The sequence below is a fragment of the Lipophrys pholis genome (genome assembly GCF_963383615.2).
Source record: "Lipophrys pholis genome assembly, chromosome: 19".
NCBI lineage: Eukaryota > Metazoa > Chordata > Actinopteri > Blenniiformes > Blenniidae > Lipophrys > Lipophrys pholis.
The window spans coordinates 9,066,634-9,092,875 of record NC_137647.1 but is presented as its reverse complement, the minus strand read 5'-3'; the positions used below and the strand labels follow the sequence as shown (position 1 = coordinate 9,092,875).

General features: G+C 41.9%; 1 protein-coding gene across 1 annotated transcript in view; it reads left to right on the top strand.

The window, feature by feature from the left end:
- cacna1aa (calcium channel, voltage-dependent, P/Q type, alpha 1A subunit, a) overlaps positions 1 to 26,242 on the top strand; it is a 79,734-nt gene that overhangs the window by 797 nt on the left and 52,695 nt on the right. The window contains 5 exon segments of the mRNA XM_080487224.1: positions 1 to 1,228; positions 17,457 to 17,552; positions 17,716 to 17,855; positions 25,133 to 25,224; positions 25,894 to 26,046. The exon segment at positions 1 to 1,228 is cut by the window's left edge and continues 797 nt beyond it. Of these exon segments, the coding sequence (XP_080343350.1) occupies positions 875 to 1,228; positions 17,457 to 17,552; positions 17,716 to 17,855; positions 25,133 to 25,224; positions 25,894 to 26,046 (835 nt within the window). The 5' untranslated portion in view covers positions 1 to 874.

Here is a 26,242-nt window from a genome sequence, read left to right as displayed (position 1 = left end):
ATAACAAATGTCACAATTATACTGGTCTCGAGGCTTGTCGGAGCGCACTGGTAAAACAACTGTAAGGTGGCAGGAGCCCCTCTACTGCCTCGCACTGTATCAAACATTGCGGATGTTTCGAAATAAATAAATAATAGTTGAATTATCCTCTTCAAAAGCCTTTTTTTTTAAAAGTCTCAAGAAATGCGACTGTTTCTAAAATGCCAAGTTGAACGCCTCTGACGACCGAAGCCATCCATCCAGGCTGTTAATTATTTTTAGGATCCATTTTCGATCGTCTTATTCATCGAGGCCTCAGTGATCTTTTTTTTTTTTCTTTTTTTTTTTCGAAGGATTGTCATTACATGCTATAATGAGAGTGAAGACATGAATCGCCCAGAAAGGTGCAGGATGCTGTGGTGCGCTCTGATACAGGCATGAAGCCATGGAGGGCATGAAACATTCATGTTAACTCGCTACAGTCTCCCCATGATTGTATGCTGGGGGCGAAGCCTGCTTCATACGGACATCAGGGAGGACGAAGACTGAGACACCCCACAGCACTACCCCACGGTGCGACCAGTCAGCCAACCGACCGCACATTTAATTTCCTCACACCCACAGTTGGCCGCTGGCAGAGACGCGCAGAGGAGACGGTATACATGGGCGTCCTCGTCTGCTGAACGCAGGAGCTGGAGGACTGCTCGCCGGGGTCCAGGTGTTCAGCAGAAGCCGAAAAGAAAAAAAAGAAGAAGGGAAAAAAACAAAAAAAAACAACCCGTTGTGCATATGAGACGTTCTGATGCAGATGGGATGTAATGTTGTGTGGCTGCACAGCTGAGCATTGGTCTCCTTCTCCGCTGCTTCGTGAAGATTGGCTTTCGGTGTCCACAGAATGGCGCGGTTTGGAGACGAGGTGCCGGCCAGGTACGGCGGAGGGCCCGGCGGAGGGGGCCCCGGCGGCCGTGGCGGCAGCCGGCAAGGTGGACCCCATGGACATGGACACGGTCACGGCCACGGGCATGGCCACGGCCATGGCCACGGTCCTCCCGGAGGGCCCGGGGGCCAGAGAATGTACAAGCAATCTATGGCGCAGAGGGCCCGGACAATGGCCCTCTATAACCCCATCCCTGTGCGCCAGAACTGCTTCACAGTCAACCGCTCGCTTTTCATTTTCAGCGAGGATAACTTCGTGAGAAAATACGCCAAAAAGATCACCGAATGGCCATATCCTTTACTCGGTGTTGTAGTGTGGCCACACAGGCCTCGCCTACAGGCCTGGTGTGAAAACAGCTGTCTGATTGAATTGCTCACATATGTTCTTACTCCACGTGCCACAGGCTTTATATTATGTCCTAAAAGCCAAGGTGCAACTAGCTGATCCATCCATCACTTGAAGCCCATGTGAGGTAAGCTCCAATCTGTGACAGAAGATATGTTGGACATGAAATTGATAGTTAATTAAGAGGAGGAGGTGTAAACCAGCACGCCTCTTTATGAGGCTGTTGATCACCATCCATCACATTTGTTAGTGATGTCATGTCACTGGCCCATAGGGCCTGCTTGATTTACGTTTTTCTGTGCGTCGTGGTGGTGGTATTGGGTGTCCTGGTTGCTGATGTCAGCATGTGCAGTATAGACCCAAACCCGGGACAGGACAGAGGAGCAGTGTGGGATAATCATGAGAGGGAGGCGGATTTTAAAAAAAGAAAAGAAATAAAGCAGCTGCTGGTGTGTGTGTGTGTGTGTGTGTGTGTGTGTGTGTGTGTGTGTGTGTGTGTGTGTGTGTGTGTGTGTGTGTGTGTGTGTGTGTGTGTGTGTGTGTGTGTGTGTGTGTGTGTGTGTGTGTGTGTGTGTGTGTGCCCTTGCAGTGATGCACACACACTTCCATATCAGCATGGTGCAGGTGTCTTTCTAGATATGGTATAAGGTGTGGAGGGAGAGAGAACTTGCACATTGGCACTATTTTTCCTCTCTTTTGGTCGTTTCTTCTCTTAATCACACAAGATGCAGGTGTCACTGAGTGAATGTGCCTTCATTTCAGACCGTGTGTGCGTGTGTGTGTCTGGAAGAAGCAGTGAGTGATTTCATCATTTTCATTTTCAGGAATTGTGCATATCTGCCTGCGTGGCGGAGTGAATGCCTGCAAATTTGGAAGTACATTTCTGAGTGAGTGTTAATGACAAGAGGGGGAAACTGGAGTAATGATTATATTGATACATGGTGATGTTTGAGCCATGACATAACTACACACACTAATTGGGCTGTTCTGGTGAAATGTACGAGCTACTTATACTGCCTCTGAATCAAGACTATTCACTGTCTAATAAATGATGATCAGGCTGGTTGAGAGAGAGCAGGGGTTGAGCAATAAATCTTATGCAGAATGGATTTCATTTTGAAAGGAGAATCTATACCATGATAATGAAATAAAGTTTTTAAAAAAACATAAAGATGGCCCTTATCCACACTTATACAAACTTAAGTGCTGCATCACAGCTTACTCAGGCTGTTGATTAATTCTGCTTGTAATAGCTGTTCCTACAAATTCTGTACTGTCAATGACAAAAACAAATGGCACCTGTCTATGCTAAAATTGCCATTTCTGGTCCCAGAAAGCAGATTGAACCATGGAGCCATTATCTCTTTTGGATATTTGTTTTTCTCCCTCCCTTTTTTTTACTGATATATTTGGCAGCAGAGTGATTGCTCTTAGGTTGGTTTGAAAGTGTTGAAAAGCAGAGTTTATTTGGAAAAAAAAGTCTTGTAACACTCCTTTTATTATTGGATACTGTGGCTGACTTTACAGAGACGAGAGGGAATGAAGTGATTGCTCTCTGGTCAGGTGAAAAAGTAGCGTTTTGTGTTATTGTTTCAACCCTTCGGAGCCCCACATGTACTGTGTTTGTGTGAGGAACGCTTGTTGTGTTAACAGAGGGGGCATGGCAGCAAGGCGATGACAATGGTGGCTTACAAGGCTGTGTTGTTTATTGTGTGTTGTGCGTCTTGGCGGAGGCTTTCATGTTGTCTTTCTCAGCCTGTGACTATTGTGACTGTTTTGCATATGCTTGCAGGGAGTTTCACTGTTTGCCAATACTATAGGTCTTGTTGTGGTGGTTTTGCTCTCCCCGAGGCCTCATTGTGGTTTTTTTCCACTTATGCTGTGTGTCTTTCTTGTCATTTGATTGACTCCTCGGAAAGAAATGTCAACAGTGGCACGGGAAGAAAAAGCGAGACAGGAAAAGAGCAACGGTGGACAACCATTCAGGGCTCCCTTGTTGTGGCAGAGCAAATCAAGTTAGGCTTAGAAAGAGGAAGTGATATAGTGATAATGCACATATCAATAATAAGGTCATCTCAGGTAACTCGCCGCTGTGGGATTGAAGTGTCAAGTGTCTCCTTAGCTGAATCTGATTCCGCTGAGCACACCAAAACCAAAAACAACAATTCAAAAAAATCAAAATAGATGAAATGGCAGAATAATTTGTTCATAATTATGTAAAATCTAAAGTCCATTCAAATTCATCCAGATATGGATTCTTAACAGATTTCATACACCATCATAAGCACACTATTCTTTGAACTCTTATCTATTATGTAACACTACAAATAAACAACCCACAGTGTTATTGTGAATGACAGAAAATGACGAAAGAATTTTACCTTTCAAATTTTGCTGAGGTGGACACTTTTTTTCGGGTCTGTTGAAATACCTTCCTGCTGCTCTCACTTATTGCTTCTCAAAAATATAAACCTCACTGCTATACCCCAAAATAATGACTTTCTTCATATATACAGTATTTGTATTATTCAGTAGAGGATACAGGCGAGGGTGTGATTGACCAAAGCCAGCCGTGTGCAGCTGATGTGGTGAATTAAACCAACAATGCTTCATCAAATGGAGAGCAAAACAACCTTTTGATTTACCGGATGTATGAGGCTCAGTGGATTCATTAATCAGCTGAATTATGACCTGCAGCTTTATTTAGCTGTGAACTGACTGTGGACCCACGGGAATACCATATAAATAAGTACTTGCTCCCTCATCCACATGTAGACACTGTAAGTTGATATTTGGTTGTTTAATTACAAGTAGCATCACAGCTTTCAGTCCCGTCATGGTGTCATTTTCCTTTATGGAACCAGTGGTTCTCATCGTGTGTGAGCTTCAGACACAGAGAATAGTGCAGCCAGGCAGTTATAATTATATATGTTTTCCAAGAAATACATACATTGTATTGACAACAGTTTTTTTTTTGTTTGTTTTTTTTACATTTAAGAACAAAACCATGACCCGGCAGTGGTGTCGTGGTAGAACATTCACCTTATAGAAGATCCCTGGTTTAAATTACTTGCATTGTGAGTTATTTGTTATATCATAGGCTGTAATGATTTTCTGTGTGCCGGTCCTGTGATGGATTGTACCGGGGTGTGCCCTGCTTCTCTCCATTGTCACCTATAGGCTCCAATGCCCTGTGATCCTACGTTGGATAAAAATTTATTTTTATTCATTTCATATGAAGCAACAACCACAAGTAAACACAAACCAAAAGGAAGCTATTCAGCAATGGGGAAAAACAGACTCGCGACATAAAAATGAGGGAACCTTCAAGATAAAAAGTAATTATCAGTTTCCCTGTCCTGCACTTATGGTTTTCTCTAACATGTGCAAATCAACAGTGTCAGAGCAGGTACAATTATTGGACTCCCCCCTGTGATTTCCTGGACAGCATGTAGAGAACTTCTAATCTAGATTGTCATTGATTTTGGCATCTTTTTTTTTTTGTGAGTTCTAATTGTGCTGCGTAACATTTCATACTGTCATAGCTAGATTTCTTCCGAAATCATTTTCACATCTTCAGGATTCATCACTGGTAACTTTGTTTTGCGCTTTTTCATGTGTGCTTTGGCTCGTTGTGTTGTTGAGAGACCCAATAGCGCCATCAAAATCATGATTATACCTTTACCAGTGTACCCACCGGACAGATCGTCTTTTTCTCGGCTTTCTGGCTCCATCCGGATTTAAAAGCAACGTTGGCTGCCGTGTCTTCTCCTGCACTGTGGCATCTGGTCCTGAGTGGTGATAGGCCACATGTTGGCTGTCAGTTGTTATTGCAGCAGGGCTCGTGCAGTGGACACCGTGGTGCGTCGAGCTTTTGTGTGTGTGAACCGTGTTTTAATTGGTACTTGCAGCTGCTCCCTTTCATTTTTAAAAATGTCTGCCGTCAGTTGAAAGTGCACCATTTCAACCCATCAAACCTGAATGAAACCAGCCATAGTGACTTTACATCTAAATGACATGACATTTTTGACATTTCTGTGCCAATCAGTAATATTTGGGTCTAAAAACATAATCAAATCCTATCCGAAATAAATATGTCCAACCGTCAACGCTATTTTAATCACGTCCAAGAACTATCACATAGAGCATGCATATGGTATGTAGATATTGTGCTGGTATTGTGCTGCTGGCGTGCCCAGAAATAACAGATCCTGTTACATACTGAGGGGGAAGTTGCAGCTAAATGGGTCACTCTATAGGACCTCAGAAATTAAATCCTTATCGGCTTTCTCACTCACCTTTGACCCAAGCTTCTCATTTGACCTTGTCCTGTTCGGTGGCACACTGTAGCTTCATCGTAAACCCGGTAAGCACATTTTAAAGATCTTTAAATGTTTCTTTTGAAAACAGCATGTGAGCCTAGTTTATGATTTGTGCCCCTGAAGGACACTCCTGCAGTGTCTTACATGTACTGTATATACACCATATGGCGTCGTTTACGTCATCTGCGTACAGGAGTGGGTTTTTTTTTTCCTCTGCTAGAGTAAATGGAGATGAAGTCAATATATGTTGATATACTGAGCCCATATTGAGTAGTGTGCTTTTTGAAATAACCAATTTATTTTCAATTGTTAACTTAAGGGAGATTTAATAGATTGTCTCTGTGGTTTCGTTATAGTGAGTAAATCTCATGAAACGCTAAAACCAGGTGTGAGTTAACACGTTTCATCTCTGCATTCAAAGTCTGACAGTTTAATTAAAGAAAAAAAACCTACTAATTTTATTATGTAATCTCGATAACTATATAATGCCTGGAATGAAACATTAGTGAATCTTATTAAGCTTAGTGTTTATGAACTAGTATTGTGTCCTCGTCTATTTCAAGCTTCGAGTTCCATAATGAAGTCAAAGATGGAGTCTGAAGCAGGATCAATGAGAGATCAAATTACCGTTGAAGATTTATTTATGTTAATGTGGTTCAACATGTCTATTTTGAACTACATTGGTGGCTTTTTGCTAATGCTGACAAGTTTCTAAATACCTGGTTGCGGAACATCTTTTTCACTTGGTTGTTGGAAACCTTACACTGGCTGCACCAATAAAAGTTCTGCAAGTTTTTATGAAACCATTTCAGTCATTCATGTGAAAGCAAATTTGGATTACCCGGCTTTTTTCTTTTCTTTTCTTTTCTTTTTCTTTTTTTCCGAAATACTATTCAGTATTATAGTGTGTTTAGATTTGATACCTGATATCGCCATTATAGTCTCATACTTGTATGCACGTCACACTCGAGGACACATACGGCATTGTAGCAGACACGTGAAGATTAGAGACACACCCAGGAACAGTGATTTTGAGAAAGAGAGAGGGTGTTTTTGGCTGGACGTGGTAAGTCAGTGATCTATGTTCACTGCAGAATCTAAATTATTTATTGGCCTTTCTCCAGCTTGCTACTGTCAGCTGATAACTAAACAGATTCAACATCAGCTTGGTTCTATGTGTGTATGTGGCTGCATGCAAGTCCATCTTCCAGCTTGACTTTCTAATCCTGACAATTTTTCTTTCTTTCTTTTTTTTTTTTTAATTTAGCAAACATGCACACACACATCAGTAAATGGACACTCTGATTTGGGAGTCCTCTTAAGTCATTCTGGTAATGTCCGACAGTCTTTATCTCATACATCAGGGCAACCTAAATATAACAGGAGATGCAAGAAAAGTAACAAGAAAACTCTTGTTCATAAAGATTGTTTGCAAGTTTGGCCACATATATATGCAACCAAAACTGCTGCAAGTGATGTGTAAGTTTAGTTAGTTTGACATTGGGATGCAGGGTTAGACGTGTGCTTAAATGCTTTAAGAGGAAGGGCAGTGTTAATGAGTTGTGGTCAAAGGTTGTTTCTGCCTGGCTTCCAATATGCAGCCGGAGCAAAGAAGAATGAAGGACTGTGGAAAGACGGACACTGAGGAGGGAGGAGGAAAGTCAGTAAGATGCAGACATTATATGGAGGGATAGGCTAATGAGAGAGAACAGAGAAGGGGGACAGAGGGAATCAAACTGTCCGACTGCATATAAATCATTTAACCGAAAGTGGTAGAGAGACAAATACTGAGAGATGGACAGCTCGGCTGCAGTCTGGACTCACAAACTGTTTTTTTTTTTTGTTTTTTGTTTTTTTGTTTTTCACTGAGACACACAAAGTGAAATTACTATCATTTGTTCTTTGGTTCATTACATCACCATAACAGCCACATGCCTGCAGATCAGCCTAAATGGAGTCTTAACCAAAAAACCAAATGTTATCCGCTACCATGAAGTGTGAGTAATGGAACCACACGCTTACACACTTGTGAGTGTAACCTTCTCCCTGAAAGACACGTTTTTCCTGCCTCCCTTTTTCCCTTCCTTTGATGTATAGGAAGTGAAGTTTTGCCACATTCTCTCTCGTTTCTTTCCACCCTTTTCTCCTCGACACATCTAACAAGGCTGCTTCTACCTTTTTTTTTTTTTTTTTTGAAGCAAAGTTAAGAGATTTGTCAGAAGTTTTGGAGGATATTCTACTGAACGTCCTGACAGCTGCAGCTTACCTCCTCCTCGGTTTACCCAGAAACGGTGGCAACGAGACACGCGTGTGTGTTTATGCAGCATATGTGCCACGGTTTCCCGTCCTGTGCGTGGGTGTTTGTGTGTGTCCTTTGGGCTCAATCTGCCAGCCTCATACCTTTGACCGCCTGGTAATAAATGTGTGAATTGATCCGTATCCCGCGCCCCTACGGGCAGACTTGGCACCGGGGTTTGCATGAGCGTGAAAACACACAAAGGCTCGTAAGAAAAGCCTCATCCTCTCACATTTCGTTTCATGGTTTCTTCCCTCTCAGACAAAATATGTTGTGCCTTTATGTCAACAATCGGGTATTTCTAGAACCGATAGAATGAAATGACTTTAATAAAACCCGTTTCCTCTTAAAGAAAATTACTTATTCTTTGGTTATATCTTCACTTGATGTCAGACACAGCCCTATTGACGTGTGCGTCCATTTATGTACTTGTGTATGTTTTTAACAGAGTTTGTATTGAGCAGAGGTTTCGGATATCTCGACAAAGAAATACTGATTTCAGTTAAAGCGGTCAATCCACTCCCTCGCCCCTTTAATGTCTCTTTCTCATTTTCTGTGATTTTATTCTCATTATTTACCATTTTAACTGATGTTTTTTCTTCTTCTTTTTACAATACAATCGTATTGTGTTACGTCCATCTTCTAAATGGCCTTATCCAGTTGGCTATGGGAGATAGTGGGATGTGTGCTCGGCACCACAGGCTGAACACAAAGATACACACGATCACACACTCATTCACACCTGGAGACACTTTTTTGTTTTGGACAAGAAGGTTGTTGTTTTTTTTTCAACCCTTTGTTGTCTTTATTTAAAATCTCTGCTGTGACATAACATATTGGTTGTGGTCCGAAATTCTAACATTTTTACATTTTTGATTCTAGGAAAGTTGTATCCAACCTGAGGTGAAGTCTCACTCTTTAAAAATCTTTTTGTTTGAATAGAACCAAAAAGCCTAGATGGGATGTGAACATTACAGACCAATGAGGGTTTGACTTTGGTGCCTGAAATGAGTGTTGGTAAATGCTGCTGGAACAGTGGACGAGCTTGAAAAAAAAAACCTCTGTTAAAAAGAAATCAAACATGACTGCGTTAGATTGTTTTGTTCTTCTAACCCCAGATCTATAGTGTCCGTCCATACATGTTCATTGTATGCCCATTTGATAGGAGGCTGTTGTCTCTTTCTTTCTTTCTTTCTTTCTCCCTCCTTCCTTTCCCTTCAGTTTTTCTCATCCCCCTTTCTCTTAGCTGTGCGTTCAGGCTCTGCTGAATAATTCAGATGGTGGCAAGTTTGGACGTATGCGTGTGTGTGTGTGTGTGTGTGTGTGTGTGTGTGTGTGTGTGTGTGTGTGTGTGTGTGTGTGTGTGTGTGTGTGTGTGTGTGTGTGTGTGTGTGTGTGTGTGTGTGTGTGTGTGTGTTGTACTTTTGAAAATGTGTGTGTGTTTCAGAGGGGTGCAGTGACGTGGCCAGAGCTATTTTTGGGATTGGGATACGTGAAGAGAGAGAAAATAGAGAGAGGAAGTCTGTGATGGATCAATTTTTTTTTTCATGCTTGTGTTATTTATTTATTTATTTTTTGGTCACGTGTCGTGGCTGTTACGAGACAAACCCTGCTTGAAACCTGCGCTCTACCTGCAGGGCGTGCTGGCACACACTCAAGCTCACACACACACACACACACAAACACACATTGGCGGTGAGATACAAGCGAGCTCAGTCACCAGGCACTGTCAGGTAGACAAACGCGCTTCATATCAACACAGCGCCCGAACATAAAGCTAATGTAAAAACATGTCACTTGCTACTCAGCTACTCTACACGCTGCGCACAGCACATTCACACGCCACCGTCAGCATCTTTCACAAAGTGGCAACTCGGCTATATGTGGGTGATGAGGGAGAGACAGTGGCAGGGGTGAGATAGAGACGCAACATATGCTGTGCGGAATAAACATGAAGGAGGAGTGGGCGGCCGCATCGCTTCTACACTCCGGTTGACGCTAACTAAGACTAAAAGAGGCCAAGCAGGGTTAAATGGGCCTTTGGGTGCTCACAATTGTTTGTCGACTTGTCAGATGTGAACCAATAGTTAGATATTTTTTTTCTTCTTTGTAGCACTGCTCTAAGTTACAGAGTTGACCGGACAAATTGAACGAATCAGTTTTTGCTTTGAGGGATATTGTCAATAATATAACAATATTTTTTTACTCTGGAGATCATTTTGTTTCTTTGTGTTGAATGAAGACAAAGCGAATTGCTGCTTCTGGGAGGCGTACAGCATGTGGGACATTATTTAGCATCCGCTAATGAGAGTACAAACACGATACTGCGATGTGCACTTTTCTGACTCCTCAATTTTAGACTTGCAGGTTGAAGCTAAGATGAATTAATACAAACATTTGAGTTTGTGATATGCATGTTTGATTTAGTTGTACACTGTATCACCTCTGGGTTAAGGGGCTTTGCCCAAGGACCCAGATTGGTGAGCTGCTGGGAGCGGGATTCAAACCAGAAACCTTTAGGTTACAAGCTTGTTTCCTTAACATCAAGGGTACCTTTTTTTTTTTTTCAAATTCTGATGTTGCTTTGATATTAGAAACAAAACAAAACAAGGCAACATATGAAATATGAAGAAAAACCTTAACCGCAAAATCTGAAATTTCCATTAAAATTCTATAGTACACGAATAAAACTAATCACTTTACCCACGCCTCTTATCTTTATGGCTGCAGATTATCTAAATAATTAGATTGGTTTCAACCACACTGCCTAATCAAATTCGTTTGATCAAATCACTGCTTTAGAGGCAAAAGTGACAAGAAAGTGAAGTAATCATTTGGAGCCGTTCTGCTGCTGCTGCATAATGTAACAGGACACAGAGAGAGGAGAAAAGAGTGAGGGATATAAATAAACTGGCAGAAAAAAAAAAAGGGAAGGCTGCTCACATATGAGTTCAACTTTTTCCATTTGTCTCCTTTTTGGAAACAACACAAAACCTTTTCCTGAGGCATATTTTTTTCTTTTAAAACAATTGAGATGGATTTCTGCAAAGCAAAAAGAGAAGCTCAGTACATTTATTAGTTCCAGCTGAGGACAAGGAGTGAACAAAGCCCAAAATAATTACCTTCTTACACCATGTGTGACAGTGATGGATGGATGGATGGATGGATGGGCGGACGGACGGATGGACGGACGGATGGACGGATTTAAATGTAAAAGCATACAAATAGAGTACATTGTGCAAATATTAAGAAAGCAGGAGTAAAATTGAATAAATATAAAATAAATACTTTCAAAAAAATATTGCAAACATTTTTTTAATGGCTATGTATTTGTCATTTGGGCAGATCGGACCACACCCTAAAATTCCATGGTGGTCAAACAGAAACTACAAATTCAGCCCATTTTTAATTAAACAGGCTGAATTATAGATCACACTGAGATTGTTACTGGAAAGACGAGCTGTCAGACACCATTTTGAGGAGAGCATATAAGAAAAAAACTCAGCAGGAACTGAGATTGGAACTTGAATAGCCTTAGAATTTACTCAGTTTCAAACAACCAAATATGTACAATCATGGCACAACTATCTTTATAGTCACTTTTGGAGTGTTTGACACAAAGTGTGCACACAAAGCTATGCAGTTTCCCCAGTTGTTCTTTATTTATTTGGCTTATTTGTCATGAGAAACACTGGGACACTGTGTTGAGATGCTGGAATGGTCAGAAAATCTATGGATCGCCCAGCACCTAATTCACTCTATTAATTTCAGGGTTGTCGGGTTATCAAATGCATGTTTTGGAACGTGTGAGGAAATTATAGTTAAACTCCCAAATGCAGAGATAGACCATGCAAACTCTACATAGAAAGGCTGGATCTGAACTGGATAGCGTCACTGTGAGAGAGATCCTGCTTTTTGCATGTGTCCTTTGAAATTTGCCTCACAGGCTGATCAGACCATCATCACCTAAACACTTTGAAGCAGAAAGCAACTGAAAGATCCACTGCAGCCACTAGAAGTTACCCAAACCCATAGTAAATAAGTAGGCATGGCTTGTTGGGAGGTGTAATAGGAAGGTGCGTAGATGGGAAGGCTGGCACCCTCCCAAAGGGTAGCAGCTGGTTTGGAGTGTGTGGCGTCGTGTAATAGCTTGTTGGTATATTAGAGCTCGGTCTATGTCTAAATATATGTTCCTAATGCATCTCTGAGGAAGCATATGTTTTCATGTCTTCCACAAAGCTGGTATCCTATTGTGAAAGATATTTATATGTACGTCTGCATCCGCTTACCTGGCGGTGAGAAGTATTCCGACGCTCAATGACTGCAGTCACCGCACACTGTGCCGCGTGTCAGTGGCACACATCATACATACATTACAAACATGCATACTGTATGTGACAGCGTGATGCATGGTCCTCCACCCACTCTCATCCTTTCATCTCCCCTCCTTTTATAGATACTTGTATGTACGTGTGTGAATTCTGCCACTAACCTACTTTCCGCGCAGCATACACACTGCTCGGGGAAGGAAAATACTGCAATACCCTCGCACCCCTTTGTCATTCTCCGGCTTTATTTATCATTCGGCACCCCTGTGCTTTTCGTCTCTGCCCTTCTCTTTCCCTCCTCCATTTGTTGTTTTTCCTCCCTCCCTCCGCTGTGTCCTTCTGCCTTTCCTCTCTTTTATTCCTCACCACTCACTCTTTTCAATCATGTCTGTGCCCACAGGACAATTTCTTTCTTTCTGTTTTTCCTCTCCTTCCCACTCTCCTCTCTTCTTCAGTTTAACCCTCCTGATATTTTCCAATTCTCCTTCCTTGTTTTTCATACTGTCTCCGGCTGTCTGTGTCCTGGTGTGTTTGCTGACACTGCATCTCCCTTTCAGTACCCCCTTTCTCTCTCCTTCGCCCTCGCTCCATCTCTTCCTTTCGATTCTGAATGGAGATGGCACGATAGAGATTGAGCTAACTGATGAGCAAGCTTGGCGGCACGAATGGTGGACTGGGAAGTGAAGGGGATTAAATGATGGGAGAATGTGAGGGGAAAAGATGTAGAAAAAGGTAAGGGGGGGGGGGGGGGGGGGGGATGAAACGGATGGAAATGCAGAAGCAGAGGGTTACTGGAGGGAGAGAGGAGGCTAAGCGAGGAGGGTAGAAAGGGCAATATATCAGTGAGAAACAGGCACAGGCTTTACTGAGGAGGAAGGGGAGTGAGAGTTCGCATCAAGGGCTGCACAAGAGCTGTGATGGATAAGGTTAAGAAAAGACCAGGAGAAGTGCGTATATATATACGTGTGTATGTGTGTGCGTGTGTGCGTCATTTGGCTCCAGTGCCAGTACTTTGAGGGTCCTACTTCTTCTTTGTTTGGACGGACACTTTTGTCTACGACCTACTACTGTCCTGATTGCGGAGTATAATCGCGCGCACACACACACACTAAGACACGCACCTAGACAGATGATATAAAGCCACCATATGCAGAGGCAGCGGTAGAGAGAGAGAGAAACACAGGGAGAGCTTACTCTTCTTTACCCACATTCATTCCCTTCCTCGTAACGCTGATGTTCCTATATATAGCATTTTGGGAAGGACAAAGAAGAGATTCATAATTAAGGGTTTATGGCGAAGAGAAAGTCATTAATTCACTGATTAATTCCTGCGCAATATAGGGGAAAAATCTATCTGCAATGGCCAATATATGACACTCTTTCTTGCAGTGAATGAACATATATCAGACATGGCAAAGTTTTGGGGCTTAACACCCATTTCTTAACTGAAAAAGATAAAGAAACAGAGTTAAATAAGCTTTGGAAGAAGCTGACAAATGAATGAGTGTTTCTGATCCATTGCATTTTGCTAAGTCATTGACAGTATCTGATGCACAGTGGTGTTGTTGTTAGCAGTCTGGTCTCGTAGTGTGAAAGTCTCCCATTTGGACTCGGGGGCTCTTCTGTGTGGAGTTTACATGTTATTTCTATGCATGCATGAGAGAGAAAATGGATGGATGAATGGACAGTATAAGCTTGACCCCCACTGTCATTGCATGCTTATTTTGTCACCATTTTCCATTTTTCCAGTGTAGTTATAGGTAAAAATGGGCAACTTTGCCACCCTTCCATTCACACAAACCGTCTTCTGTACCATTTTTCTTTTCCAGTCTAGGATCTTGGGCTGCTTGAGCCAATCAGAAAATAAATTTGGCAAAGGCAGGATACACACTGGATGGCTCACCAGTCCATCACAGGGCAAACACAGAGACAGGAACAAATTAGAGCAATTTCGGGTCACCAATTAACCAAATGAAATCTCTGCACGCAGTGAGAACTCACACACTAACAGGGAGAACATGGAAACTTTACACAGAAAGGACTGGTCCAGACTCAAACCACAGCTTTGCCAGTGCTTCACTTTTTCTTTTTTTTAACACCAATTTCATTAAACACATTTCCCTTCTTTCTCGCCATCATCAAACTTGCAAATGCCAGCAAGTCAACACGACTTAATCTGGCAATAGGCAATTAACTAGGGCTAATCAGGTCAAATGTTTACGTATTGACGAGTAATGTATGCTGGATATTGATAAAAGTCTTTGTAAGTTAACTGCAGATATCAACATGACAATAATGAAGAACTGATGAGAATTACCGGTAGTGTGTTTGGTGTGAATCCCAGGACATCCTTAAGGACGTTTGTGCCTCTGTAAATATTTCACACACACACACACACACACACACACACACACACACACACACACACACACACACACACACACTTTACCATGGAAATGAGCGAGAAAATCCTGCAGCACCTTGAAATTTAATGCAGGGACAAAATGTGCCAAACGATCATCATACAGCCTATACGCACAGCGAACAGTCATTCCTCGTGAGGACCATTACTCACGCACGCACGCACGCACGCACGCACGCACGCACGCACGCACGCACGCACGCACGCACGCACGCACGCACGCACGCACACACGCACACACACTTGTCCCTTTGTCCCCTTGTTTCTATATCAGTCTCTCTCCTTCTGTCGCACCCTCTCTCCCTTCCTCTCTTTCCCTTTTTCAGTCAGCTACACCCTGGCCTCTCCCACAGTCCTACACATACACATACATTTGTGCATGTACACAGACTCACAATTAGACACACACATAGCTGGGAGGCTAAAAGGCTAATTGAGCGGTGCCCTGGGTGATCTAGCAATGTGTGGCTGGTAAGAGTGGCCAAACACACGCGCGTGATCGCAAACACTCACACTCATCGACTCGCACACACTCACACATTGTGGGCTTTGACCTGTGTCTCAGTTGTCTTTTGTCTTGACTGGACGCACATAGGTTTACATACACACACACACACACACACACACACACACACACACACACACACACACACACACACACACACACACACACACACACACGCATGTAGACATCGTGCATGTACGTGTAAAAATGTTTCACACATGCACAAGTACGATGTATGTTTCTATAAATAGCTTCCTCTCTGCCTCTTTACCGTTCAATTTTCCCCTCCTCCCACTACTGCCATGGGAACGGCTGCTCCCAAAGGAGGCAGGCAAGACGAGAAAAAGGTGAAGAAGAGGAGAATGAAGAGAATGGGGGTGCATTATACTCTATGATACCCTTCAAAGCGACAAACCGGCTATTTTATCAGCTGTTGATATATGTACACATCATTGAAATATTACCTATAAAAATAAAACACCCTTTTTTTTTCCAGGTTTATTCCTCTCCGATAGGATTCTTTTTCTTAGTTTGCTCGTTCTTGTTTGTTTCTTTGTGATCTATTTGTCTCCATCACACATCTATACTCTGTCTTTCAATCACTGTCTCCTTTTAAATGTGTTTATCTCCTGACCTTAATGAGAAAAGGCCAATGATTTAAGACGCTGCCCGTGTGTGTCAGTGTGCGCGCAGGGGCGTGTGAGAGAAAAACACAAACACATTAAGATGTACAATAGGATACTTTTTCTTCCTCTCCCTCCCTCTCTCTCCGTCCTTGCTCACCCTCGCTCCTGCTCATTTAGCTTGCTGTGAGATGTTATGTGCATAGAGCCAAATGGTGATGTCACAGTAAATCTCACTCAGTGTCCGGGCATGCTATCACACACTAACACTCTGATAGAGCCCGTGTCTGTTTGTGTGTGTGTGTGTGTGTGTGTGTGTGTGTGTGTGTGTGTGTGTGTGTGTGTGTGTGTGTGTGTGTGTGTGTGTGTGTGTGTGTGTGTGTGTGTGTGTGTGTGTGTGTGTGTGTGTGTGTGTGTGTGCGTGTGTGTGTGTGTGTGTGTTTGTTTGTTTGTTTGTTTTGTTGGTCTGTGTGGGAGGTGTGTTAGTAGAAAATACACTTAGCAGAACATATTTAACTGACTCATAATGATTGCTCATTGTGTGTGTGTGTGTGTGTGTGTGTAGGCCAGACATCGTCCATTTCCGCTCTGCTCCTGCTGCCTGGCTGGTTCACTTACTCCACTCGGTCCGTTCAAACTGCATGTGTTCGGCCCTCATTTTTGACTTTTGAGATGAGACTAATTGTCACTTAATTCGTTATTATTGTTTTGATTCTGCCTTGTCCAGAAGCCCCACAGCGCCTCAACAAACATTGCTCTCATTTCTAAGTGCTTGACGCTCTCACTCATCTTTCAATCCCTGTTCATGATGTTTTTATCTGATGAAGGCACGCTTTCCTCCGCACAGTGTTTGAGCTTCCGGCTGACAATAAATCCTATAGATGCACTGAGCATGCATGGGATTGTAACATGTGCAGGATTTACGATATTTCCCTTCTGCAACTATCAATCCATTTTCATCCCAGCCAATTACGGGAGAAGGCAGGGTGCACCCTGGGGAAGTCGCCAGTCCGTCACAGGGCTAACACAGAGAGGCACACACTCACATTCACACCTACAGACAATTTGGAGACTCCAGCTAACATCAAATGCATGTTTTTGTCCTGTGGGAGGAAACCTGAATCCCCAGGCAGAAACTTACATAGATAGAACAGTCTATCTCCACCATGAAAGCCCCCCCCCCCCCCCCACACACACACACAAAAAAACCAACCTCAAACTGGGAATGTTCTTGCTTCGAGGCGCGAGTGTTAAAGCCCCCACACCATGCCGCTTCACATATTTATTTGCAACATAATTTTTCCGGTGTAATTTCCCAGGCCAGTTATTTTAAGGGTCAACACAAAACAAAGCCAAGCTTAATTTTACAGCCTTCCAGCCTCGTGGCTCATTTTCTACTGCAAAGCTTTGGTCTGGTTTGCCACAACAGAGACGGACTATTGATGATAAAGATTTATGTGCATGATTAATTTAAGCCCCCACTGCCAGCAGGAAGCAACGTTAATATTAGTGCAGCACGTGTTTGCTTAATCATTCACCAGGTGGAACAAATGTTCCGAGGTAAAAACACTGTGTTGTGAAACAAAAAAGAAAAGTTGTCATCTCAAGATGGTGTTTTTTGGTCTTATGTGCATTTTGTTGTGAGGGAAAAATATTGTTCGGATTTGTTCCTTGACTGACCTTCCTTACTCCATTTGAGTGGATGATTCTCGCCACCATCATTGCCAACTGCATCGTCCTGGCTCTGGAGCAACATTTGCCTGATGGGGACAAGACACCGTTGTCTGAACGCCTGGTGAGTTAAACGGGAAATGATTTATAGTGTCATATGTGAGTTTATGATACAGCTGGAGATTCATAGAGTAAGATCTAAAAATCCAAATGTTCTGCTCACGTTTGAGGATTTTCTAACCTTCTCCTCTTTCTGCCATTCTGCCTCCTTTTCTTGTCCTCCTCAGGACGACACAGAGCCGTACTTCATAGGAATCTTCTGTTTTGAATCTGGAATAAAGATCTTAGCACTTGGTTTTGCCTTCCACAAGAACTCCTACCTGAGAAACGGATGGAACGTCATGGACTTCGTAGTGGTGCTTACAGGGTGAGTGAAAAATACAGGCAAAGTCTAAAAACGCACGCACGAGATTCTAATATTACACATCCTCGGTTTAACTTCCGAACGGTCAGATTAAAGGGTTTGCGGAGAGGCTGTCATATGTTTTGGTACCATGTTCGTGTGTGTGAGTGTCCTTTCCCTGCTGCTTCGCCCTAATGAATGGCCCCATTCTGTGCAAGGCAGCAGTCAGATCACAGAACAGAACTGCAGGCAGCCAGCAGCCTGGGTAGTGAACAAATGTCACCGCGATATATACAGAGTCCCAAAGAGTCGGGGGGCTGAGGCGGATCAGACACCGGAGAGAAGGCAAGAGGAGTGGGACTAAGAAACATTTGCAGGCGTTGCAAGCTCTGAAGTGACAGAAATCCAGTGGGGAGGAATGGAAAGAAGTTGCGCAGGGCCTTCCTACTAAGAGGGTACAACATACACATCTGCAGACCAGGGAGCATGTGCAATGCTCAGCTGTGGAAATGTCAGAAGAGTTAAATGCCAAATGCAATAGCAAAACACTTTGCTCTCAAAGAGAAAGAGCTGATCTTCCTATGATCTTTAAATAGTGAATGCCCGGAAAAATGGAGAACGTGGAGGCAAAGGGGAAGGATTGCAAAGGTCTGTAAAGTACGATGTCAAATGTCACTTCCTCTATGACAGACATTCTTGTGAAACCCCAGTAAGCGGCTGCGATGTGTTTATAGCTGTCACTTGTTGGTGTGTGGATGTAGTTTATGTTTAAAGATTGATGCCATTTAAATCGATGTGATGCAGAGTGATGTGTAATGAATGCTTTTCAATGTCTTCCTGTTGCAATCACAATTTCCTCAATCACTTAAGTACATGTCTGAGCAACATTTGAGGCTCCCCAGTGTAGTGCTCAAGAATTAATCGAGGATTAACGGCGCTTCCTCGCCAGCTGCACAAATTCTATCTGTTAAAACACACATTTAGACACATTCATTTTCCTGTCTGATAGTAGAATTTGCTCCATGTTAATGCGTCTCGTGGAGTGACTGAGTGGAAGTGCTGGCACAAGCTGTTGCGTTGAGGTCATTCCATGTTTCTGTGTGTGCATGTGGTGATTTGGAGACTTTCATTGCTTACATAAACATTGTGCATCTTTGCTGACAAAGCACCAGTGAATCTCTTGATCCCCACCTCCTTCTGCCCACCCCTTTCTCGCAGGCTCACACACACACACAAACACACACACACACACACACACACACACACACACACACACACACACACACACACACACACACACACACACACACACACACACACACACACACACACACGCAGGTGCTGAGTGAGCACTCGGTCTGGCCGTATGTCCTGATACTTTAATAAGAGCAATCATGAAGCCAAACTGTTCTCCGCTTGGCACAACCGAGTGAATGTAAGAGGGAGGAGAGGTGAGAAGACGAGTGGCAGCAAGACAACAGGAAGTTGTAAGACTCAGAGAGACAAAAAACGGTGGAAGCAAATGGTCTTGATAAAAAAAAAAAAAGAACTCTAGCAAATAAAACCTTACTGTATTGTATTGTTAAATTTGCTCTGTTCATTCTTAAGTTTGCATTTTTACCGTTATGAAGCCTCGACAGCCTCAGGGTGATCATTGTTTCGTGAGTACTGATCCCTAAAGTACAAGAATCTAAAATAAAGTCGGTTAATTTATAAATAGACCAAAAAAAAGGCTTTGCTAAAGAAATAAAACACTTGAAAAAAATTTGAAATGTATAATCAAAAAACCGACATATTACCCTGGGTGCCAGTGAAAGTGACCTTGTATTGGAAGACTTGTTTGATAAAAAAGGGAAACCTTAAAAAAAAAAAAAAAAGAGATATATGTAATGACATTTCAGTTATGCAAAAATAAAGCGCTTATTTGTCATGGAAACTTGCTGAAAACAGTTTAAATCCACGCAGTCCTCTCTACTCGCCAGCTGGTTTCTTTACTAATACACAAAGAAGGTAAAAGTTGTATGAAAATATACAGAGAAGGGTTATACTAAAGGATATTCTATTGAAACGTTATAGTCCGATGTCAACATGTGACACACGCACACACACACTCTTTGGTGTGCTTTCTGTGAACGGCGGTAGTGTTTTTAGTGGCACAGGTCTTTGAAGATGAAAGAGTACTTGGCCTTTCTGCCCACCTCTGGTGAAAACCTTTGATAACACACTGACCACGACACACACCCACACACACACACACACACACACACACACACACACACACATTTCCACTTCAAACACCGCTTTCCATTTCCTTCTCACTTGCAGTCGCTCTCGTCAGACACACACACTAAGACAAACATACAAGCGGAACTTAGCATGTCCCCATAGATTTGCTAGATTAATAGTTCACTTTACGGCCTCGTTGGATGTCATCTGATTTGTGTGCACCCGTGTGTGCGTCGTGACCTATCTCTCGCTGTAAATTGCCAGAGTGGTTTGGCACAGAGAGTAAGCTAGTTGTTTTTTATACCCTTTATTGATTATTAGTCCAATTATCCTTAGTTTACAGCCTTGCATTCTGCCTTCCTGCAAGCTCGTTCCGGTTATTTAGATGCAAGATTCTCAGGCAAGTGAGGGAATGAAATTTGGTTTTTGTCAGTAATATAAAACCAACTAAAAGAATGGAAATTTTGCACATATTCGATCAGGGATCTTTCAGTGTTATAGTCATTCATATTTTTTCCATAGTTCATCTAGCAACAGAACCAAAAAGACCATTGAAATGTCCCCATTCAAATTTTTCAACCATTAAAATTTGAAATATTCAACTATACTGGTGAGTCTAAATTTAAATACTTTAGATTTTTACTGTGTTTATATTACAAATACTTGGTTACCCTTTGTTACCAAACATGACCTTGTTAAGACCAACACAGCATCAGTCACTGACCATTAACCTGCAACCCTTTTGAGTTTTCCTCATCAATCTCCCTACAAACCAGCTTGATACTTTTAGTAAAAAAAATATGTGTTATTAAACATACAATGGAATATTTTGAGAACTCTGTCTCATGTTACATGCATGTGACATTGCAATATTCCTTATGATGTTGTAGTAATGATATTTTTAGTTTTGGAGTTTTGAGGTTTTTATCTGTTATACTTTTTGATGTTGTACCACAGTTTAGTTTGGGTTTTTCTCATTTTGTGTTAAATTGGAGTTGTTCGGCACGAGTGATTTATTTTTTAAAATAAGATGTATAATACAACTTAATCTTTTTTCTATCAGGGTGTAAGTACCCCTATTTGAACCTTTCCTCAAAAGTTTGACAGTTTTTGTCAGTGGCAACATTTACACATGCAAAATACAATAACTGCTATAAAAATAAAAATCTAACAGAAAGTATAATTTAAATAATCCCCAAACCAGGTTATATATTGAATTTCTTTATTTGAAATGAAGTAATCCTAGTACTCAATTTTGTATTTTGCACAATGTAAATATGTTTGCGAGATAGGCTTTCCTCAAGTAACGCAATAATCTGAGAGATTTCGGTGTTACTTGGTCATTCTTTACAATCAATTTAATGATATGGGGAAAGACGGAGAGGTCAGACGCTTTCCATGGCCATGAGCTCGTCACAGAGCAGACACATTAAAACAAGTATTCACATTCCTCTTCACACCTTCCAACAATTTGAAGACTGCAATTATTCAAAACCAGATTTCTTGGAGCTGTAATATAAAAGTGGAGCTTCACACCAATGTAACTGAATATATGAAGAAAAACAGTGGGGACAAAGAAAGATGAGTTTGAATTTTAAGAAGCAATCAAGGGATTTACTTAGCCAAGTGGGTTAAGATAATTGGCCACATTGAGCTTTAGTCAGCAAAGAAAAAGCAGATGGAGGGGGAGAAAGGAAAAAATATTGTTTGTACAATATGTTGAATTGCCAAGTAGAGTGGACAGTAGAGATTTTGCATTAACAATACTGTCCGATGTGATTCTCTTTATTCATTTCAGTTCCTTCATGCCATGTGTCGGCAGTGTCGTTCCCTGTGCGTTCACCTGTACATGATGGATAGTGTTACAGCATAATCCATATGACCCACTTTCAAGTAGGCACGCTATGAGAAAAATAATTATGTTTCAGCTTTGATTTGAACCCAGTTTCCGTGTGCAGGGATTTGTTTTATGAACATGTGTGCTCGTGTTTGTTTGTGTTGCAAGACGTTTGCATTAAAAAGAGAAGAGAGAAAGAAAAGAAAGAAAAAAACAATCAATCTGGCTCCTCCCTCGGCCCTGTTACCAAGGTGATCCAGAGATTCTATCAATGAGCCAAGGTCCCCGTTGCCATGGAAACACTTATGAATGAGAAAGGGCCCAGTAACCGTGGAGACGGTGTGAATGAGGTGCTGCCTCATCGGTCTGACACTGCTTGTGACGACCAACACTGTTTAGAAACAGATTTAGTTTTTTTTTGTTTTTTTTAAATCATCTCATCAGCACTAGTGTCACCCAAACTGTCATTGTCATCACTATCTCTGCTCCCATTTTTTCTCCCTTCTTACTTGAATCATCCTCACATCACATGAATATATGATGTGAAGTAATTTAAAATGGCAGGTTTTACTCAAATGGTCTCACCAATAATGCAAACACAGACGCACTCATTTATAATATATGCAGGGTGCGATATGTGCAGAAACCAGAGGATAGGATGTTTCCAACTTGAGGGAAGGATGATGGCGTTGCTTTTTTTCCACTGTAACCTATTTCTTCTCATCGCTGACAAAGAAAGGTGAGGGGGAAAAAATGAATAAGTGGAGTTTAAGACTAATATTTATGCAGGTGCAACAATGCATGACTAAACATAAACCTCAGCAGATGTTTTCACAATCAACACTCAATAACCCAACAATTAACATCTGGACTCAATCTTGATTTGATATACTTGGAGTGGGACAATATATGTGTAGTGAGTGAGCTGATAATTCCATGCATGAGAGCATATAGAGAGATTTTATCCACAGAAGAAAATAATGCATCAAAAGAGCATAAAAAAACACCTTCCTGTCTGACATCATGTGCATATATCATTTTATCAGCATCTTTACTTGCATCTATGTGTTTTGCCAACATGCTAATGTATCCTTGAGCGAAGCAATAAATCATTGATTTGTTTTGTCGCAAAGTTTGCTCTATGACCTCCTTGTTATTCAGATTTGCCAACCGTATAAATATACATTACATTTACATTACACATGTTGTATGAGATGCACGTATGTGAATTAAACTAAATAAAAGCTATATTAGAGTGTATTGGAGAACAAACTCAGTAAATATTCTGATAATGATGATCACATTGTGAAATCACAAGGCAATTTGTCGAAAATATAAAGCTTGCTTTGCAGTTATACGTATAGTTTCTTGTTGCAAAAACAAGAACACATATGACAAATATATTTTCTTCCCATATCAAACCATATCCAATCACACAGTCCCTTTCATAAGTCATTATGAAGTCATTTCATATTGTAGAGTGACTAATTAAACTTAAATGCATCTTTTTGTACTGCAGAAGGAAGAATTAGAAAATCCTCAGATGTTCAGGGAGAACATGCAAACGTCACACAGAAAATGGAGACCTTCTTACTACGAGACCAAAGCGCCAACCTGTATGCCACTGTATGGCCCAAAGAAGAATAGAATAGAATAGAATAGAATAGAATAGAATAGAATGGATCCATTTGTAAGAGTGTTCAAAAGCTTCACATAATATTTCATTTTCAGTTTAAAAAAAAAAAGTTTCTCCAACAGATATTCCACCTGCATGCTGTTTTGAAAGGTGATAAACGTTATTGTCAAGGCATATATGTGGTACTAATTAACATTTCTGCCAATTTTGTGTCTGAATGATTTATGATCTGGGTGGATTTTTCAATCCAGCAATGTGTTAGTATGAGGCTTTATGTTTTAGCTGTACAGGCAGTTGAAATGAAGAAATGTCTTTTGACCAAACCGGGACCCTCTCTATTACAAGCCAACCACTGATGAGGCATTTGATATCACACAATGTCATTACAAGGACCCAAACCTATACTACTGATGGAGCACCCTCCACTGTTAGGGGCTTCCTGGTAATGCAACACCAATTCAAAACCACAGGCGAGTATACTTCCACCCCGAAAGCGCTGAGTCGGGGGGTTTGCTTTTGAAATCTCTTTTTGAGTTTGTGAGACTCCAAACAAAGTAGTTGGACTTTAAACCTGTGATTAAGGCTCTGCTGTGTCACTGGGCCTCTTACTAGAACAGAGGAAAGGAGAAATGTGTCAGAGAGAGAGAATGAAAGAGAGAGGAAGTGAAAGAAGAGTGAAAGAAGTGGGAAGTAGGATGATTCACGGCGCGCGTCAGACAAGGGGGACTGACTGGAAGTCTGGCGGTACAGAGGAACATCTTAACCCTCTCCAGCACAGACGCACACACACACACACACACACACACACACACACACACACACACACACACACACACACACACACACACACACACACACACACACACACACACACACACACACACACACACGTACACACACATGCATGCTGTTTACAACTTGCTTTTCAGACGAATCGCAGCCATACAGGTGCAGCAGCACAAGCCACGCTCTGCTTGTTCGCTCTGTGCTGTGTTGACGGACTGAAGAGAAACATTAAATGTACCAAGAATATGAATAGGCAGATATGAGCTCGTCAGCATGTCCTTTTGTTTTACCATCTGCCAGAGCGTTCTCTCTCTCTCTCTCTCTCTCTCTCTCTCTCTCTCTCTCTCTCTCTCTCTCTCTCTCTCTCTCTCTCTCTCTCTCTCTCTCTCTCTCTCTCTCTCTCTTTGTCTGTCTTTCTCTCTCACTCTGCCTCCTGATGCCTTTTTCTCTCCTCGGCCCACTGTCTTTATCCTCACGTCTTCCCTCTCCTCCCCATCTCTCCATCGTTCTCCTTCTTCATTTACAATCCCGCTCTCATTCTGACACAAAACACCCTGCCTTCCCTTCAGCCCGTCCCTCTTCTCATCTTGATACACTTCTTGGTCCTACTTCACTTGTCAGCTCTATTGATCAGCTCGCCTCTTACAGGATTTACATACAGTGCTCACCCAATTCTTTGTAATGACCTGGCATTGGTTTGCGAGGGTATGCGAGAGAAAGCGCGAGAGAGGGAGGTTGACTGACAGTGACAAGCCTGACTGGCTTGAATATTGATTCGCTGTGCACGCTCCCGTGCATTTGTCTTCTTCCCTTTAGGATTCTGTCCACTGTGGGTTCAGATTTCGACTTGCGGACCCTGAGGGCCGTGCGAGTATTGAGGCCTCTCAAACTGGTTTCCGGTATTCCCAGTAAGTCAATACTCTTTATTTCAACAACAAAAAACAAAAATTAAAGAGCTGTTATTTTTCCCTCTCTTTATTGTAATGCACCATTAAAAGTGGTTCTCCTGTGCACACTGCTCATTTTTCAAATGTTATAGTGGCAGTACTGTTCCAGCACGACTGCCACTGCAGTGTTATTAATAGCCTGTTCTCCACTTCAGGTCTGAGCAGGCAAACCGGGGCTTACTCATCAGAGAAGTCACTGAGCTTTCTGTGAAAACCACATGAGCACAAGTTCTGCATCGCGATGATAGATTTCCAACAATTATATGCCACAGAGACCACATAGGCAGGGATCTTAACACAAATAACTAATAATATACTAGGATGTGTACAACTGTCTTCTTTTTCCTCAGTTTGTGTGGTAAAACTTGTTAAAAAGCTGCCTGTTCTGACTCTGTGACCAGTCCTTACGAAGTTGGTCCTCCTGTGTAAAGCATAAATGAGGTTAATGACTTGCCCTGACATGACTATATTGTTGTTATACAATTGGATGACCAGTTCAAGTCAAAATAAATGGTTTCAAATTGAAAGTGAGGCCTATAGTCATTCTCTGTCAAACACACATACACGGTGGATCTTATTGTAAAACATTGTCTTTATCAAAATTGAATGATGTTTTACTTTGTGCTTCAGGCTTACAGGTGGTGCTCAAATCCATCATGAAGGCCATGATTCCCCTGCTCCAAATTGGCCTGCTGCTCTTCTTCGCCATTCTCATGTTCGCTATCATTGGCTTGGAGTTCTACATGGGCAAATTCCACACAACCTGCTTTGACAATCACACAGGTGAAAAAGTGTGCATGCGTGCTTGTATTCATGTTTTATTAGTATCTTTAAATGGGCTTCGATCTGTATCCAACATGACCAAAACTGAGGGTTACCAAAGCCTATACACACAAAGCCTATATAGAATACCAGAATCCTGTAAAAAATATTTAACTCTGATCCAAAATGTATGGTTTCTCGATGTTGACACACATTA